This window comes from Tachyglossus aculeatus, chromosome 9 (genome assembly GCF_015852505.1).
Source record: "Tachyglossus aculeatus isolate mTacAcu1 chromosome 9, mTacAcu1.pri, whole genome shotgun sequence".
NCBI classification, from domain to species: Eukaryota; Metazoa; Chordata; class Mammalia; order Monotremata; family Tachyglossidae; genus Tachyglossus; species Tachyglossus aculeatus.
In genome coordinates, this window is record NC_052074.1 from 23,553,283 (window position 1) to 23,573,551 (window position 20,269).

The following is a 20,269-nucleotide window of genomic DNA, read 5'->3' on the forward strand; positions in this document are numbered from 1 at the left end:
CGCTTCATTCATTCATTATTCATTCGTTCGTTCATTCATTCATATTTATTGAGCGCTTACTGTGTGCAGAGCACTGGACTAAGCGGTTGGGAAGTACAAGTTGGCAACAGCGGGCTCACAGTCTCACAGGGGGAGACACACAACAAAACAAGACACATAAGCCAAATAAAATAAATAGAATAAATATGTACGAGTAAAATAGAGTAATAAATATGTACAAACATATGCACATTCATTCAATCGTATTTATTGAACGCTTACTGTGTGCAGAGCACTGTACTAAGCGCTTGGGAAGGACAAGTTAGCAACAGCGGGCTCACAGTCTAGAAGGGGGAGACAGACAACAAAACAAGACATATAAGCCAAATACAATACATAGAATAAAGATGTACAAGTAAAATAAATAGAGTAATAAATATCAATCAATCAATCGTATTTATTGAGCGCTTACTGTGTGCAGAGCACTGTACTAAGCGCTTGGGAAGTACGAGTTGGCAGCATCTAGAGAGAGTCCCTACCCAACAGTGGGCTCACAGTCTAAAAGGGGGAGACAGAGAACAAAACCAAACATATTAACAAAATAAAATAAATAGAATAGATATGTACAAGTAAAATAAATAAATAAATGGATAGAGTAATAAATATGTACAAACATATATACGTTCATTCATTCAATCGTATTTATTGAGCGCTTACTGTGTGCGGAGCACTGTACTAAGCGCTTGGGAAGTACAAGTTGGCAACATCTAGAGACGGTCCCTACCCAACAGTGGGCTCACAGTCTAGAAGGGGGAGACAGACAACAAAACAAAACATATTAACATATACAGGTGCTGTGGGGAGGGGAAAGAGGTAAGGTGGGGGGGGTGGGGAGGGGGAGTAGGGGGAGAGGAAGGAGGGGACTCGGTCTAGGAAGGCCCTTTAGTATTATTAGAAGTATTATTAGCATTTGTATTAGTATTTTTATTATTATTTTTTATTAATGAGCGTGGCTCAGTGGAAAGAGCTCGGGCTTTGGAGTCAGAGGTCATGGGTTTAAATTCCAGCTCTGCCAAATGTCAGCTGTGTGACTTTGGAGAGAGCACAGGCAGAGGTCATCGGTTCAAATCCCTGCCCCACCAACTGTCAGCTGGAGAATCACTTAACTTCTCTGGGCCTCAGTTACCTCAGAGGTCATGGGTTCAAATCCCAGCTCTGCCAACTATCAGCTGTGTGACTTTGGGCAAGTCACTTAACTTCTCTGGGCCTCAGTTACCTCATATGTAAAATGGGGATGAAAACTGTGAGCCCCCCGTGGGACAACCTGATCACCTTGTAACCTCCCCAGCACTTAGAACAGTGCTTTGCACATAGTAAGTGCTTAACAAATACCATTATTATTATTATTATTATTATCTGGAAAATGGGGATTAAAACTGTGAGCCCCCTGTGGGACAACCTGATCACCTTGTAACCTCCCCAGCGCTTAGAACAGTACTTTGCACATAGTAAGCGCTTAACAAATACCATTATTATTATCATTATTATTTGTTAAGCGCTTAATAATAATAGACAAGCAGCACGGCTTAGCGGCAAGAGCCCAGGCTTGGGAGTTAGAGGATGTGAGTTCTAACCCCTCCTCTGCCACTTTCATTCATTTAATCGTATTTATTGAGCACTTACTGTGTGCAGAGCACTGTACTAAGCGCTTAAATATGATAGCATATTGATATGATAGCATATATGATAGCATATTGTTGTTGGAACCCATGACCTCTGACTCCAAAGCCCGGGCTTTTTCCACTGAGCCATGCTGCTTGTAACCTCCCCAGAGCTTAGAACAGTGCTTTGCACATAGTAAGCACTCAACAAATACCATCATTATTATTAGTATTAGCATTATTTGTTAAGCTCTTAATAATAATAGAGAAGCAGTGTGGCTCAGAGGCAAGAGCCCGGGCTTGGGAGTCAGAGGACGTGGGTTCTAATCCCTCCTCTGCCACTTGTCAGCTGTGTGACCCTGGGCTAGTCACTTCACTTCTCTGAGCCTCAGTGACCTCATCTTTAAAATGGGGATTAAAAGTGGGAGCCCCACGTGGGACAACGTGATTATCCTTTATCTACATCCTTTAGCTATTACCCTTTATCTATCTACCCACTATAATAAGTGCTTAATAAATACCATTATTATTATTATTATGGTATTTGTTAAGTGCTTGCTATGTGCCAAGCACTGTTCTAAGCACTGGGGAGGTTACAAGGTGATCAGGTTGTCCCACAGGGGGCTCTCAGTCTTAATCCCCATTTTACAGATGAGGTAACTGAGGCCCAGAGAAGCAAAGTGACTTGCCCAAAGTCACACAGCTGACAAGTGGAGGAGGAGGGATTTGAACCCACGACCTCTGGCTCCAAAGCCCGGTCTCTTTCCACTGAGCCACGCTGCTTCTCATAATAATGGTATTTGTTAAGCACTTAAGTATGTGCCAGTCACAGTACTAAGTGCTGGGGTGGATACAAGCAAATCGGGTTGGGCACAGTCCCTGTCTCATGTGCGGCTCACAGTCTCAATCCCCATTTTACAGATGAGGGGACTGAGGCCCAGAAAAGTGAAGTGACTTGTCCAAGGTCACCCAGCAGACAAGTGGCCAAGCCGGGATTAGAACCCATGACCTTCGTGGCTTAGTGGAAAAAGTACGGGGTTTGAAGTCAGAGGTCGTAGGTTCTAATCCCGGCTCCACCACTGATCAGCTGTGTGACTTTGGGCAAGTCAGTTGACTTCTCTGTGCCTCAGTGACCTCATCTGTAAAATGGAGATGAAGACTGAGAGCCCCACGTGGGAGAACCTAATTACCTTGAATCCCCCCTCAGCGCTTAGAATAGTGTTGTTGTTGTTGGCATTTATTAAGTGCTTACCATGTGCAAAGCACTATTTTAAGCAGTGGGGAGGTTACAAGGTGATCAGGCTGTCCCACGGGGGGCTCACAGTCTTAACCCTCATTTCACAGATGAGGTAACTGAGGCCCAGAGAAGTTAAGTGACTTGCCCAAAGTCACACGGCTGACAATTGGCAGAGCTGGGATGCTTGGCACAAAGTAAGCAATTAACAAATGCCATCATCATTATTATTATTATTACTATGACCTTCTGATTCCCAGGCCCGTGCTCTATCCACTATGCCATGCTGCTTCTCTGTGCCACACACTGTCCTAAGCGCTGGGGAGATGCAGCGTGGCTCAGAGGAAAGAGCCCGGGCTTTGGAGTCAGAGGTCAGGAGTTCAAATCCCGGCTCCACCAATTGTCAGCTGTGTGACTTTGGGCAAGTCATTTCGCTTCTCTGGGCCTCACTTACCTCATCTGTAAAATGGGGATTAAGACTGTGATCCCCACATGGGACAACCTGATCACCTTGCAACCTCCCCAGCACTCAGAACGGTGCTTGCACGTAGTGAGCGCTTAATAAATGCCATCATTATTATTATTATTATCGACAAGTAGGGGGGAAAATAAGTTAACCGGTATAAATCGGCCGCAGGGTTCGAGAACCCAAGTCCGTGACGCAGATAGGAAAAACGACTCGGTGATATGAGTTCCGATGGAGCAGTAGAGGTAGGAAAAGTGACTGCTCGGGACGAACAGCCCCGATTCCAGCTTCTTCCCTTTTATTTGGTTCCCCATCAGGGGCTACACAAAGGATTCCCGAGGGCGTATATATAAACTATATATAAATATATATATATAAACTTTGGCACCCTGGTGTGAGAAGATGTTAGCAGGAGACATCACCCACACAGGATGGGGTCGTATTAGACAGGGCCACTTTGAATCAGTGTCAGCCCTTCTGGATTACAGAATCGTCTGCGAGGCCGAGGCCTAGTCCTCACATACCCCGCCGTTGACCTCTGCATTCAACGGCTTTGGTTATGCTAAGCCTTTAGCGAAAATGCAATCAATGCTGCTTCTGCAACAGGTAGATAGATACAAGGAAGTTAGGATGTCCCACGCGGAGCTCACAGTCTTCATCCCCATTTGACAGGCGGGGGAACTGAGGCACAGAGAAGTGACTTGCCCAAAGTCACACAGCTGACAAGTGGCGGAGGCGGAATTGGAACCCACATTCTCTGACTCCCAAGCCACTTTCCACTAAGCCACTGTGCTTCTCGTTTATGTCGACGTCTCCTGTTTATGACTGACTGCCCCACAAGCTCATTCATTCAATCGTATTTATTGAGCGCTTACTGTGTGCAGAGCACTGGACTAAGCACTTGGGAAGGACAGGTCGGCAACATCTAGAGACGGTCCCTACCAAACTGCGGGCTCACAGTCTAGAAGGGGAAGACAGACAACAAAACACAACATATTAACAAAATAAAAGAAATAGAATAGTAAATATGTACAAGTAAAATAAATAGGGTAATAAATACGTACAAACATATATACAGGTGCTGTGGGGAGGGGAAGGAGGTAAGGCAGAGGGATTGGGGGAGAGGAAGGAGGGGGCTCAGTCTGGGTCACCACCACAGCCACGTTAACATCAGTTACAGAGCCAAGGGTCAAAAAAGGGGAAAGTTCTGCTAAAAAACGAGAAGTGAAAGCCCACCGTGGTGCTGTCCTTCCCTGCAGTTGGAGAGTTACTTGTTTTGATGTCAAAGTGTAAGCCTGTTGTGGGCAGGAATTGTCTCTATTGCTGTACTGTTCTTTCCAAGCCCATAGTCCAGTGCTGTGCACATAGTAAGGGCTCAATTAAATCCGATTGAATGAATGAATGAAAGTTGTCCCGACAGGAGATCAACTGTTTACTCTTTATGGGCAGGGAAGGTATCTGTTTATTGTTATATGGTAATGCAATTCAATCGTATTTGATCATTATAGTTTTTGTTAAGCGCTTACCGTGTGCCAAACACTGTTCTAAGCGCTGGGGCAGATACAAGGTGATCAGGTTGTCCCACGCGGGGCTCACAGTCTTAATCCCCATTTTACAGATGAGGGAACTGAGGCACAGCAGAGTAAAGTGACTTGCTCAAGGTCACACAGCAGACAAGTGGAGGAGCGGGGATTAGAACCCACGGCCTCTAACTCCCAAGCCCGAGCTCTTGTCACTAGGCCATGCTGCTTCATTTTTCAATAATGTATTTATTAAGAGCTTACTGTGTGCAGAGCATTCATTCATTCATTCAATCGTATGTACTGAGCGCTTACTGTGTGCAGAGCACCGTACTAAGCGCTTGGGAAGTACAAGTTGGCAACATATAGAGACGGTCCCTATCCAACAATGGGCTCACAGTTTAGAAGGGGGAGACAGACAACAAAGCGAAGCAAAATATATTAACAAAATAAAATAAATAGAATAGTACTGTACTGAGAGCTTGAGAAAGTACAATACGACAATAAAGAGTGACAATCCCTGCCCACAACGAGCTCACTGTCTAGAGAGGGGGAGATAGATGTCACTACAAATAAACACTACAAATAGACATCAGTACAAATAAATAGAATTACAGATAGATGCGTAAGTGCTGTGGGGCTGGGAGAGGAGGAAAGAGCAAAGAGAGCCAGTCAGGGCGATGCAGATGCAGACAAGCGCTTAGTACAGTGCTCTGCACACACTAAGCGCTTAATAAATACAACGTGAAAATTAAAACAGCATGGCCGAGTGGCTTGATCCCGGGCTGGGGAGTTTCTACCATTTGCCTGCTGTGTGAGCTTGAACAAGTCACTTAACTTCTCTGTACCTCAGTTTCCTCACCTGCAACGTGGATTAAATACCTACTGTTGCCCCCTCTTAGACTGTGGGTCAGGGACTCTTTCTGACCTGATTATCCTGTATCTATCCCAGCATTTAGGGCAATGTTTGGTACACAATGGGCGCTTCCCAAATACCACAATTATTATTTTTACCCAACTCCCTTGTGCTTCGATTTCCTCATCTATAAAATAGGGATAAAATACCAGCACTCCCTCCCTTTTAGCTTCCTAGCTCCGTGAGGGACAAGGACTAGGTCTCGTTGTTTACCTCAGCGTTTAGCACAGAGCTTTGGCACATAGGTAGCGCTTAATAAATAAGACTATCATATAAATCAACCCCACCAGAACTGAGGGCCGGGAGCTCATGTGGACAGGGAATATCACTACTGTCGAAATGTACTTTCCCGAGCGCTTAGTACAGTGCTACGCACCAGTAAGCGCTCAGTAAATACGACTGAATGAACAAATGAATGGAGGCTTTTCAGGTTCCCATCCGGCCCCTGGACCAGCTGGGATTTACTGCGGTGCCGGGGCAAGAAACTTGAATTCTTCTAGAGCCCGGGCTTGGGAGTCAGAGGTCATGGGTTCTAATCCCGGCTCCACCACTTATCAGCTGTGTGACTTTGGGCAAGCCACTTAACTTCTCTGTGACTCAGCTCATCTGTAAAATGGGGATGAAGACTGTGAGCCCCGCGTGGGACAACCTGGTTACCTTGTATCTACCCCAGCACTTAGAACGGTGCTTGGCTCATAGTAAGCGCTTAACAAATACCATTATTATTATTATTATCATTATTATTAGCCACTGGTCACCACAAGGAGGTGTCCAAGGCAGACACGGAAACAATGAAAAATCAGCGCTGCTTCTCCCTCCACTAAATTAAAGCCAGGCGTGCTAAGCGCAGGGAGCCTCCTGTCACCGTTAGCCGGCTCCGGGTCAGCACGGATGGGAAACGGGAAGGTCAGTGCCAGGACTCACGGAGGAGGTTCACCGAATTCCCAGATCTCCGCCTTGGGAATCCACAATCCCGGGGTCGGGAGCCGCGCTGCTTGGCGGGACCTGCAGTTTGGGCCCGCCCCGACGACGCTCTGTCTGTCCGCCGCCGGGATCTGGAGTTCCTGCTTTCTTGTCCCGCTTTCTCTGTCTTTCTTCCCCCTCCACTTCCTTTTTTTCCCCTCCTTCTCCTCCCCGTCATATTCTTTCTCCTCCTTTCTCTTCTCCTCACCTCTCCGTCCTTCCTTCTTTCTCTATTCTCCCTCCTCCTTTTCCGCCCTCCTCCTTTCATCCCTCCTCCTCCCGCGTCCTCTAGCCCTAATTTCTCCCTTCTGTCCTCCTCTTCCCCCTTCCTCTTCCTCCCCCTTCTCTTTCTCCCTTGCCTCCTCCTCCTCTTCCTCCTCCTCTTCCCCTCTTCTTCCCTCTCCTCTTTCTCCCCTGCCTCCTCTTCCTTCTCCTCCTCTTCCCCTCTTCTTCCCTCTCCTCTTTCTCCCCTGCCTCCTCTTCTCCTCTTCTTCCCTCTCCCTTCTCCCCTGCCTCCTCCTCCTCCCTTTTCTTCCCTCTCCTTCTCCCCTGCTCCCTCGTCCTCTTCCCTCTTCTTCCCCTGCCTCCTCCTCCTCTTCCCCCTTTCTCCCTTCCTTTATCCCCCACCTCCTCTCCGTCCTCTTCCCCTCTTCCTCCCCCTCCTCTTTCCCCCCTTTCTCCTCCTCCTCCTCTTTCTCCCCTGCCTCCTCCCATTTTCCTCCTCCCTTTCCCTTTCTCCGTTTTATTGAGCGCCCACCGCCCCTTCCTCCCTGCATCCCATTCACCCACCCCCTCCCCCTACCTCCCACGGCCCATTGTTTTGCACAACACTATTGGATGACTCTTTGCCTTCTCCCAAGCCAACGATCCCCTGGAGTCTGTCCAACCCCCCCCCCCTCCTGACCCCCCCAAATCCAGGGACCCGCCCCGGACCGACTCCCCAAAGCTTTGTCCGGGCTTGGGGCCGGGGGAGACATCGGCGGAGACCACCCCCCCGCCCCAAGATGACCCTCCTTCTGCGCCTCAACTCCCATCCCCTGGCATCACCCCAATCCATCAGTGGTATTTATTGAGCGCTTACTGTGTGCAGACTAAGCGCTTGGGAGAATCCAAATACAGCAGAGTTGGTAGACACGTTCCCTGCCCGAAACGAGTTGGCATCACTCCAATCCATCCATCGGTGGTATTTATTGAGCGCTTACTAGGTGCACTGCACTGGACTGAGCGCTGAGGACAGTATAGTATAACAGAATTAGTAAATTCATTCCCTGTCCTCAACGAGTCGGCATCACTCCAATCAATCAATCGATCAGTGCTATTTAGTGAGCGTTTTCTGTGTGCAGTGCACTGGACTAAGAGCTTGGGAGAATACAACAGGATAAACTCCCTGCCCACAGCGACCTTACCTTTTAGGAGATTTCGATTTCCCCGAACCAAGTTCCCCAGCTTTCTTCAAAGCCCTTCCAGAAAGGTTTCCCTCGACCCCACCTCTGCGGCCGGGCCAGCTCTGTCACGATTCCTCTGCCCTCATCTCTTATTATTATTATTATTATTATTATTACTAATACTACTAATAATAATAGTATTTGTTAAGTGCTTACTATGTTCCACGTATGCGCTGGGGTAGATACAAGGTGATCAGGTTGTCCCATGTGGGGCTTGCAGTTTTCATCCCCATTATACAGATGAGGGAACTGAGGCCCAGAGAAGTGAAGTGACTGGCCCAAAGTCACCCAGCTGACAAGTGGCGGAGCCCGAGATTAAAACCCACGACCTCTGATTCCCAAGCCCGGGCTCTTGCCACTGAGCCACGCTGCTTCTCTGATTAAGACGTTTGTTGATCCGTTTGGGGTTATTATTCACCTCCTCTCTCGCTCTCTTTCGACGCTTCGGTATTCGTGCGTTTACATTTCCCCGTTTCCCTCACGAGGTTGTAAACTCCTCGAAGGCAGGGATCCTTCTTACTAGAGAAGCAGCGTGGCTCAGTGGAAAGAGTACGGGTTTAGGAGTCAGAGGTTATGGGTTCTAATCCCGCCTCCGCCACTTGTCTGCTGTGCGACTTTGGGCAAGTCACCTAACTTCTCTGGGCCTCAGTTACCTCATCTGTAAAATGGGGCTGAAGCCCGTGAGCCCCGTGTGGGGCAATCTGATTACCTGGTATCCCCCCCCCCAGCGCTTAGAACAGTGCTTGGCACATAATAAGCGCTTAAAAAATGCCATCATTACTATTATTCGATCCGGGTAGGTTCCCCAAGCGTTTAGGGCAGGGCTATGCACCTAGCAGATGGGGTCCGTCCGTACTGCTGATGGTGAATGGGACGACGGAGAGGAGGAGGAGAAGAGGAGAGGAGGAAGGAGAGGAGGAAGAAGAGAAAGAGGAGAGGAAGAAGAGGAGAGGAGGAAGAGAGGAGGAAGTAGAGAAGGAGGAGAGGAAGAAGAGAGTCGGAGAGAAGGAAGAGGTAGAGAAGAGGAGAGGAGGAAGAAGAGAAGGTGGAGAGGAAGAAGAGAGGAAGAGGAGGAGAGGAGGTGGAGAGGAGGAAGAAGAGAAGGAGGAGAGGAAGAGTCGGAGAGGAGGAAGAAGAGAAGGCGGAGAGGAAGAAGAGAGGGAGAGGAGGAGAGGAGGAAGGGGAAGAAGAGGAGAGGAAGAAGAGGAGGCGGAGAGGAGGCAAAAGGAGTGGAGAGGAGAAAGAGGAGGAGATGGAGGGAAAAGAGGAGAAAAAGGGAGAGGACGGTGATGACAACCGTCTGAACTCAAGTCTCTATGGAAACCCAAGAGTTTTAGGGACCCCTGGGGCAGGGCCCGACCCCGAATCTCCTTTCAACTCCCTTTAGCAGCCCACCTCCTCCTCCTCCTCCTCCGTGAAACTTTCCCAGATTAACCCTCCGTCTACTTTCTCCGGCGAGTTCACTCGGGTACAGATATAGCCCCGGTCTGTGCCAGGCCTGGTTGGTTTTGGGTTTTGTTGGGTTTTTTTTTTTTTTCATCTATTTCTGTCCCTTATGTTCTTAGATCTCTTTCTGTGCTTCTACTTTCCTGCTGTTTCTGTGACTGCGCCCACGGTTTTCCCCCCATTTATTGTGAAGAGGTCCAGGGCCGGGCTCTGTGCCCGTGTGTGTGTGTGTGTGTTTTGGGGAGGGGGCTTCTCGCCCCTCCAGGGACCAGCCGGACCCCCGGGCAGCCAGCCAGCCAGCCAGCCAGCCAGCCCGAGGGTCCGGACGGGGGTCCGGGGGCTGGGACGCCTGGGTCCCCGGGGCGGAGCGCCGTTTCGGGGGGCGGGGCTCCGGACCCCCCCGACGTGGGGAGGGGGCCGGAGCCGGCTCCGGGGGCTGTGCAGTCCGGCCCGCCGCCGCCGCCGCGGACGGCTGGGATGGCCGGGGGCTCCTCGGGCCTCCCCGGGATGGCGGAGCCCGGCGCCCCCAGCTCCGAGACCGCCCGCCTGGTGCCCCTCCGGCCCGCCCCAGCTGCCTGCAGCCTGCGACTCAAGAGGTGACAGCCCCAACGCGCCCTCCCCGGACCCCCGGACCCCCGGCCCCTGGCCCCCCCGTCCCTGTCCTCCCCAGACCCCCGGCCCCTGCTCCCCGAATCCTGCCCAGCGGCTCCTGCCCAGGACTCTAGTCCCTGCCCAGCCGCTGCCCATCCCATCTCCTGCCCCGGACTCCAGCCGCTGCCCAGCCCCTGCCCAGGACTCTAGCCCCTGCCCAGCCTCTGCCCAGCCCCTACCCGTCCCCTGCCCCGGACTGCAGCCGCTGCCCAGCCGCTGCCCAGCCCCTGCCCAGGACTCTGGCCCCGGACTCCAGCCGCTGCCCAGCCCCTGCCCACGACTCTAGCCCCTGCCCAGCCTCTGCCCAGCCCCTACCCAGCCGCTGCCCAGCCGCTGCCCAGCCCCTGCCAAGGACTCTGGCCCCGGACTCCAGCCGCTGCCCAGCCCCTGCCCAGGACTCTGGCCCCGGACTCCAGCCGCTGCCCAGCCCCTGCCCAGGACTCTAGCCCCTGCCCAGCCTCTGCCCATCCCCTACCCAGCCGCTGCCCATCCCCTGCCCCGGACTGCAGCCGCTGCCCAGCCCCTGCCAAGGACTCTAGCCCCAGCCGCTGCCCAGCCCCTGCCCAGGACTCTAGCCGCTGCCCAGCCGCTGCCCATCTCCTGCCCCGGACTGCAGCCGCTGCCCATCTCCTGCCCCGGACTCCAGCCGCTGCCCATGACTCTAGCCCCTGCCCAGCCGCTGCCCATCCCCTGCCCCGGACTCCAGCCCATCCCCTGCCCCGGCCTCCAGCCCATCCCCTGCCCCGGACTCCAGCCCATCCCCTGCCCCGGACTCCTCCAGCCCCTGCCCACCCTCTGCTGTCCCTCTGTCTGCCCTCTGCCTCCGCCCGCCCGTCCGTGAGTGTCCCCGGTGGCCCGGTGCCCCCGGGCTCGGCCCCCTTGGCCCCCACCCCCGGGCCCCGCGGCTGGAGGTCAGGGCGGGCCGCCTCTGCCGCAGAGACGGCGGGGAAGCCGGGCAGCCGGGCCCCCCTGGCTCCGCATCCCGCCGCGGGCCGCTCCCCGCTCCCCGCTCCCCAACCTGGTCCGGGTGGAGAGGGACAAAGCCCCCTGCGGCCGGCGCCCCTTCCCAGCCGGCACACGCTCCCTCCGAGGCTTCCCGCCCAACCCCCGCATCCTCTCCCTCCGTCCTACGGCCTCCTCACATCTTCTCCCTCATCCCGCATCTTTCCTCCATCCCACGGCCTCCCCAACATCCGCATCATCTCTACCTCCCACGGCCTCCCCACCACCCGCATCTTCTTCCTACATCCTTCATCCCCCTTCTAGCCCGTGAGCCCGTTGTTGGGTAGGGACTGGCTCTATCTGTTGCCGACTAGTACTTCCCAAGCGCTTAGTCCAGTGCTCTATAAATACGATTGAATGACTAAATGAACATCCCGCGGCCTTTCCACTCCCCGAATCTTCTCCCTCCATCCTACGGCCTCCCCAATACCCGCATCTTTCCTACATCCCACGGCCTCCCCAGTACCCGCATCTTTCCTACATCCCGCGGCCTCCCCAATACCCGCATCTTTCCTACATCCCGCGGCCTCCCCAATACCCGCATCTTTCCTACATCCCGCGGCCTCCCCAATACCCGCATCTTTCCTACATCCCGCGGCCTTCCCAAAGCCCGCATCTTTCCTACATCCCGCGGCCTCCCCAATACCCGCATCATCTCTACATCCCTCGGCCTCCCCAACACCCGCATCTTCTCCCTCCATCCTACAGCCTCCCCACATCTTCTCCTTCATCCCGCGGCCTCAATATCTGCTTCTTCTTCCTCCATCCTTCATCCTCCTTCTACCCTGTGAGCCCGTGGTTGGGTAGGGACCGTCTCTATCTGTTGCCGATTCGTAATAATAGTAATAATGATGGTATTTGTTAAGCGCTTACTATGTGCAAAGCACTGTTCTAAGCGGTGGACTTCCCCAGCGGTTAGTCCAGTGGTGTCTATAAATACGATTGAACGAATGAATGAACATCCCGCGGCCTTCCCACGCCCCGAATCTTCTTCCTCCATCCCACGGCCTCCCCAACATCTTCCCCCTCATCCCGCGGCCTTCCCACCCCCCGAATCTTCTTCCTCCATCCCACGGCCTCCCCAACATCTTCTCCCTCATCCCGCGGCCTTCCCACCCCCCGCATCTTCTTCCTCCTCCATCCCACGGCCTCCCCACATCTTCTCCCTCACCGGCGACTCGGGCCCCTGGTCCTACGTCTCTGAATCCCCAGAGGTCCAATAATAGTGATGATGCTAAGAGTCGTGCTATTTGTTGAGCGTTTGCTGTTTGCCAGGCCCTGTGTGCCGGGCTTCTGGGGGGCCCCCAGGCCCGAGACCCCCGAATCCGCCCCCGGCCCGTTTCCTCCAGCCCCTGATCTCCCTCTCCAGGTCCCAGCCTTCGACTCCCCTGCTCCCAGACTTCCCGGCTCCCGGTCTCCAGTCCCGACTGGCTCCCAAGCTGGGGGCCGTTTTGTGGGTTGGGAAGGGGGCGGGGAGCAGGTGCGGGCCGGGGGCGGAGGAGGGAGGGAGGGGGCCGGGGATTCGGGGGCGGCGAGGTGTGAAATGAGACGCGAGGCCAACGGGGACAGCGGGGCCGGGGGCGGCCGGGGGGACATCCCAGCCTGCTCTCCCGCCTCTGACCCCCCAATCCTCCTCTGCAACCCACCCCGTTCCCTTCAAAGCCCTACTGAGAGCTCACCTCCTCCAGGAGGCCTTCCCACACTGAGCCCCCTCCTTCCTCTCCCCCTCCTCCTTACCTCCTTCCCCTCCCCACAGCACCTGTATATATGTTTGTACCTATTTATTACTCTATTTTATTTGTACATATTTATTCTATTTATTTAACATGTTTCGTTTTGTTGTCTGTCTCCCCCTTCTAGTCTGTTAGCCCGCTGTTGGGTAGGGACCGTCTCTAGATGTTGCCAACTTGGACTTCCCAAGCGCTTAGTCCAGTGCTCTGCACACAGTAAGCGCTCAATAAATGCGATTGAATGAATGAATGAATGAAAGTTCAGCTCGGCCAGAGCCTGCCCCTCACCCTGCGGACTCCCTCGGCCCCTTTCTCCATCTCTGCCCCTGCTTCCCTCTGCCCGGGCCAGACTCACCTCTCTCTTTATAACCCCTTCTTTCCACTCCCTCCCCTTCCCTCTTTTGGTCTCTCTTTGGGGAGAGTTTTCGATTGGAGGGAGGGGGTGGGAGTGTGTCTCTTATTTGTGTGGGTGATGCCTGTGTGTGTGTGTGTGTGTGTATGTGGGAGGGGGGTGTGAGAGAGAGAAAGAGAAACAGCGATATGCTCATAGGGACTATGGAGTACCAGAGATTCTCCTGAAGGCCAGGAGAATTATCAGGAATTCTTTTATCTCCCCCCTCTTGGTCCCTTTCCGCTCCTGTATCCTTCTGCCTAGCTTCTTTCTGTCCTCGTTTTCAGCCCTCTTTCAGGGAGCTCTCTGGGGCTAGAAATAGCCCCGCTACACACCCACTCCACCCCCCAACCCTCCCAGAGACCTAAATCTTCCTGGAGCCCACCCACTGCCCAACCCTGGGTTCTGTGAAGTCCCCGGTTCTCTCTGATGGAAAGGGCGAGAGCTGGGGAGATCCGTGCAGGCCACAGCTCCTCTGGTCTCTGATCAGGGGGACCCTCCCTGATCGCTTACTGTGGAAAAGAAACAGGTTGGCTAGTGGATAGAACATGGGCGCGGAAGCCAGAAGGACCTGGGTTCTAATCCCGGCTCCGCCACTCTTCTGCTGTGTGACCTTGGACAAGTCACTTCACACAGATGAGTGACCTCATCTGTAAAATGGGGGTTAAGGCTGTGAGCCCCATGTGGGACAGAGACTGTGTCCAAACCGTTTAGCTTGCCTCTGCCCCAGTACTTGGAAAATTCTTAACAAATACCATTAAAAAAGCAAACAAAAAACATAAACTCCATCCCGGGAGACACACCCTTTGGGTTGAGAACTGGGGCTCGATTCAGTGATTTTGTCTGAAATCTAAAGCCAAAAAGCCAGAAGCTTGACCTCCCCTTTCCCCTTTGACCCTTCTCCCTCCTGGCTGGTCCAGAGAAGCAGCGTGGCTCAATGGAAAGAGCCCGGGCTTGGGAGTCAGAGGTCATGGGTTCGAATCCCTCTCCACCACATGTCAGCTGGGTGACCTTGGGCAAGTCACTTAACTTCTCTGGGCCTCGGTTACCTCATCTGTAAAATGGGGATGAAGACTGTGAGCCCCATGTGGGCCAACTTGATCACTTTGTATCCCCTCCAGGGCTTAGAACAGTGCTTTGCACATAGTAAGCGCTTAACAAATACCATTATTATTATTATTATTCTCTGCCCCAGATTCCCAATGAACCCTGGGCCTGCCCCCCATTCCGCCCTCCCCAGTAATGAGCCACTGCCATCTCTCTGCCATGCCTGGGTGCAGCTCTTGCCCAGTTCATTCCAAAAATAATAATAATTATGACATCTGTTAAGTGCTTTACTATGTGCCAGGCACTGTACTAAGTGCTGGGAGTGATGTAAGCAAATCGCGTTGAACACAGTCCCCATCCCACATAGGGCTCACAGTTTCAAACCCCATTTAACAGATGAAGTAACTGAGGCCCAGAGAAGTGAAGTGACTTGCCCAAGGTCACACAGCCAACAAGTGGCAGAGCTAGAATTAGAGCCCAAGACCTTCTGACTCTATCCACTGTGCTCTATCCACTACGCCACGCTGCTTCTCTATCCCAACCCTCAGCCCTTCTCAATCAATCAATCGTATTTATTGAGCGCTTACTGTGTGTAGAGCACTGTACTAAGCGCTTGGGAAGTCCAAGTTGGCAACATATAGAGACGGTCCCTACCCAACAGTGGGCTCACAGTCTAGAAGGGGGAGACAGAGAACAAAACATATTAACAAAATAAAATAAATAGAATAGATATGTACAAGTAAAATAGAGTAATAAATACGTACAAATATATATACATATATACAGGTGCTGGGGGGAAGGGAAGGAGGTAAGGCAGGGAAGCTGGTTGTGGTGCCTGCCAACTCTGTTGTTTTGTCCTCTCCCAAGCACTTAGTCCGCAGAGTAAGCACTCAATAAATACCACTGATGATGACGATGATGATGAAGAAATGGGACGAGCCAGTTGCGGGGCTGGGGCCAAGATTGGAGGCAGGAAACTCTAGAAGGGGGCATTGGCTGCCCAAGGTGGAACCGGATTCGAGTTTGCTCAGCGGGTCTTGTGTAGCAGGGTTGATGAGAAGTCCTGTGGGGGCCAGAGCGGGGTTCCTGGAGAGGGAAGACTGGGTCTGAGATCAACCGATCCGGGTTGGGATTGCTATTTATTTTGTTCTATTCTATTCTTGTTCTATTCTATTTGTTTAGTTAATGACGCGCATCTAGCTTTAATTCTATTTGTTCCGACGACTTGACTCCTGTCCACATGTTTTGTTTTGTTGTCTGTCTCCCCCTTCTAGACTGCGAGCCCGCGGTTGGGTAGGGACCGTCTCTAGATGTTGCCAACTTGTACTTCCCGAGTGCTTAGTCCAGTGCTCTGCACACAGTAAGCGCTCAGTAAATACGATTGAATGAATGAAGTGCTGGGATGCGGGGCCAGCTGGGCCGGCAGCAGGCCCGCCAGCAGGCCCGGCAGCGGGCCCAGAGATGACACGTGCCCCGGGCCTCAGTCTCTTCTCAGAGCCGTCGGAGCCCGTCCCGGAGGAAGCGGCGGCCCCGGAGCAGCCTAGGCCCCAGCACTGCCATGGGGCCTTGGCACTCCAGGCCGGCCCCAGCGCGGAGCGGTTGCGGGCCCGAAAGCAGCTGGGCGCCGCCTGTGCCGTCTGCTGCCTCTTCATGGCCGGGGAGGTCGTGGGTATGCCCTCCTCCGTCCATCCTCCCCCCATCCCACTCTCCCGCCACACTTCCTCTCCCTCCGTCTCCTCCCCAGGGATCTCCCCCCTCATCTCGGGTCCCCGGGGAAAGGCTCGGGCGGTGGCGAGAGGGGATTTGGGGGGGGACTCTAGTTGGGAGGTGGCCTCCGTCTGTCCGGTCAGCCTGCAAGAGCCTCGAGGTGGGGGCCGCCGGGGAGGCGGGGCGGGCATGCAGGTCCGTGGAGGGGGAAGGCGGGGAGCTGAGGGGGGTGGGGGTGCCAGCTGTGGGATGTTGCAGGTGGGTACTTAGCGCACAGCTTAGCCATCATGACGGACGCGGTCCACCTGCTAGCAGACGTGGGCAGCATGGCAGGCAGTCTCTTCTCCCTCTGGCTCTCTGCCCGTCCTGCCACGCGCACCATGACCTTCGGTTGGCACCGCTCAGGTAAGGAGTCTACCGGAGCCCGCGAGCCGGGGGGTCCCCTCCTCGGCAGAGCCCCCCGGGAGCCCTGGGCATCCTACGCCACTTCCCTGACGGACTCCGCGCTTCCCCCGCAGAGACCTTGGGCGCTTTGGCCTCCGTGCTTTCCCTCTGGCTGGTCACCGGCTTCCTCCTCTACCTGGCCTCCCTGCGCCTCTTGCACAGCGACTACCACATCGAAGGGGGGGCCATGCTGTTCACCGCGGGCATCGCTGTCTGTGCCAACCTCCTGTACGTACCCACCTCACGGAGTCATTCATTCAATCGTATCTCTTGAGCGCTTACTTTGTGCAGAGCACCGTATTAAGTGCTGGGATGAGTTCACCATGACTCTTTTAGACTGTGAGCCCACTGTTGGGTAGGGACTGTCTCTATATGTTGCCAATTTGTACTTCCCAAGCGCTTAGTACAGTGCTCTGCACATAGTAAGTGCTCAATAAATACGATTGATGTTGATGATGATGACTCGTTGGAGTCCCCTCTTGGATCAATCAGTCCATCAATCGATACTATTTAATGAGTGCTTACTGAGTGCAGAGCTCTGTGCTCAGCGTTAGGGAATGTACGGTCGAGTTGGTGATCACGCTCTCTGCCCATGAGGAACGTGTAGACTGCTCTCCACTCTTCTCCCTCCCTTCCCTTCCCACCTCTTCTCCTCTCCCCACTCCTCAAAAGTGCAGAGAGGCAGAACCGAGTGCCGTCTCGGTTCGTTACGGGCAGGGAACGTGGTGTCCGCTAATTCTGTGTGCAGTGTACAGCGCTCTGCACGGAGTAAGTGCTCAATAAATGCCATCGATCGACCGATCGATTGGGGAGGGGCTGTCGGAGTTCCCCACCAACCCAGAGTAGATGGATGAATGGACAGAAGACGCTCTGCTACCCACCTTGGGAAAAGGAGTGGCAGGGGAGGGAGCTGTATTGGCTGGTTGCCCTCGGAGCCAAAGGGGGTTGGGGTCTTCATCCCTCGCTTCATTCTTTTGAAGGACAGGAGTCTGGGTGCAGGGGGGCTAGGGGAGGTGATGGGGCAAGACTGGAGAAGGGGGAAAGAGGGAGGGCTGGGAGAGAGGAACACGGCGTAGCTGGGGAGGGGGCGTGTGGGGCCTCCTGCCCAGTGGCCTGGCTTTCCCCTCAGAATGGCCTTTGTGCTGCACCAGGCCTCGCCCGCACATAGCCACGGGTCCGGCGGGTCCGGCTACATGCCCTTGGAGGAAGGGGAAGAAGCACCCCTCCACCTAGGGAACACCAGCGTCCGCGCTGCCTTCGTGCACGTGCTGGGGGATCTGCTGCAGAGCTTTGGGGTGCTGATCGCGGCCACCCTCATCTACTTCAAGGTACAGTCTGGGTTGGGGGTGGGCGCCGCGCTTGATCCCAGCCCCCGATCCCCAGCCCCGGAGAACCACCGGGCCCCCACAAACCCTCTCGCCCTCTGCACCCCAGGATCCACCCCCTGCTCTGTCGGGTCCCCAGGGCCGGCCTCCCGCTCCCCTCGGCTTCTGGATCTTCCTCCTTCTCCCCCCAGCCGCAGTATAAGGCCGCCGACCCCATCAGCACCTTCCTGTTCTCCGCCTGCGCCCTCGGCTCCACTGCCCCGACCCTGAGGGACGTGCTGAAGGTTCTCATGGAAGGTCAGTCCGACCCCCGGACACATCCCCCTCCTCTGCCGAAGGTTGAGCCGGTCCCCCGGCCCCGGCCCCGTGGCCATTTGCTCCCCCCCAACCTGCCACGGAGCTCTTCACCCTAGAGATAGGAAAGCTGCCCTGCCGGCCCCTCTGACTGGAAATTGGTGGGAGTGACTGGAGGGCTGGAAAGCGTGGTAGGGAGCCCAGGCCGCTGCCAAAGGGAAGGAGGGAGAGCTAGAGAGAAAAGAGAAGAGGACGCTACCTGGGAAGATGTGGATGATGACCAGGCTACCGAGGACACGGGGCTGGTTGCAGATCTGAAGCAGTGTGGAGCAGTATGGCCTAGTGGTTAGTGCGTGAGCCTGGGAGTCGGAAGGACCTGAGTTCTAGTCCCAACCCTACCACTTGTCTGTTGTATGACCCCGGGCAAGTCACTTCCCTTCTCTCTGCCTCGGTTCCCTCATCATAAAATGGGAATTAAGATTGCGAGCCCGCTGCGGGACAGGGACCGGACCCCACCCCAGTTTTCTCCTATCCACCCCAGCGCTTCAAACAGTGCCCAGCACACGGTAAGCACTTAACAAATAGCACAATTGTTATTCTGATTCTCATTAGGTGCTCCCCGCAACATAGGCTTTGAGCCGGTGCGGGATGCGTTGTTGGGCGTGCCAGGGGTCCGGGCGACGCACGAGCTGCGCCTGTGGGCCCTGACCCTCACCTATCACGTGGCCTCGGCCCACCTGGCCATAGGTGAGCATCTGACCTCCTCACTGAGGACCCGTTCCCGGGCCCCGGCCCCAGGATCCCCGTCCCCAAATCCCATTCCCCGGGCTGAGATCCTTGAGTATACTTGCCGGGAATTCCAGCCAGCCTGACCAGGAAGCCCCGCGTCCCAATCCCGGGGGGAACATCTCTGTCTCTCCTGTCTGTCGCGGTCCTCTGGTCCTCTCCCTTACACTGAGAGCCCCGGGCCGGGCAGGGACTCAGCCCAACCGGCTTATGTGGCATCTACCCGGCCACGCACCGCTCACTAGGACGGCAGTGACGGGTCCTTTTTTCTCCCAGACGAGTCGGCAGACCCCGAGGCAGTGCTGGCGGAGGCCTCGTCCCGGCTCCAGGCCCGATTCGGCTTTGCCAGCTGCACGCTCCAGGTGGAGCGCTACCAGCCTGACATGGCCCAGTGCCCGCACTGCCAGGAGCCCCGAGCCTGAGCCCCCGGGGCTCCCCATCCTTCCTTGCTCCTCGCACCCTCGGGTTCCACCCTCCACTGCCTCCCGGCCCGGCCCATTCCTGCCTGTCTGTGTTTGGGCTAATCCCGGTCCTCCCCCGCGACCTCCTCCGAATGCCAGCACTGCCCTGCCAGAGTGAGGACCGAACCTAAGCCTAACGGGCTTTCCGACCGCTGGCCTGCCAGCCCCGGCGGGTGGTCCTGATGGGCAGAGCCGTACCCGTCGCTGCTTGAGACTACCAGATGGCGGTCCGGACTCTGCCCTTTCGGGCCCAGCTCACTCCCGTGCCACTCACCTGCGCGTGACGGCTTCTGTCCGTCCGTCCGTGAGGCCGATGGTGAGATGTGTCCGGCTGTGGGTGGCGGCGGTGCCCCCACAGCCCCCGTGGCCCTCCACTGCCTTTCCCCGGGGCCCTCGGGCGGCACCGTGCCACCTCGGGGTTTCGGTCTGTGCGGTGCCGCTGTGCTCCGTCTGCCTGTCTGTCTGTCTGCCAGGGCTGTGGTCTCTGCATCCGCGCTGCCTGTACCGGTGGATCCCCAAGTGTGCACTGCCTCTCTCTATCTGCCTCTGTCTGTCCGACTGTGCGGCCTGTGCTGTGTTGGCCTGTCTTGGTGCTGTGCTTTTTGTTGTCCATCCTAGGTGGAGGGATGATCCTGTAACAGCTCCAATTCAATAAAGTGACACGGGCTCGTTGTGGGTGGGGACGTGTCTTCCACGCACCGTTACTCTCCCTAGAGCTTAGGATGGTGCTCTGCACGGGCAAGCGCTTCATCAGCCCGTGTGCTGGTTTCTTGAGGGTGGAGGGGCAGCGGGGGCCGAGCC

General features: G+C 55.0%; 1 protein-coding gene across 1 annotated transcript; it reads left to right on the top strand.

Annotated features, from left to right (window-relative positions):
• The first annotated feature begins 10,102 nt into the window (after window positions 1-10,102).
• On the top strand, window positions 10,103-20,172 carry SLC30A3 (solute carrier family 30 member 3). The gene is made up of 8 exons (XM_038751239.1): window positions 10,103-10,226; window positions 15,936-16,120; window positions 16,417-16,563; window positions 16,677-16,830; window positions 17,732-17,930; window positions 18,119-18,224; window positions 18,834-18,968; window positions 19,284-20,172. Exons 1-8 carry the CDS (start codon window positions 10,108-10,110, stop codon window positions 19,427-19,429), a joined length of 1,191 nt encoding a protein of 396 aa, XP_038607167.1. The 5' UTR covers window positions 10,103-10,107; the 3' UTR covers window positions 19,430-20,172.
• Window positions 20,173-20,269: the final 97 nt, after the last annotated feature.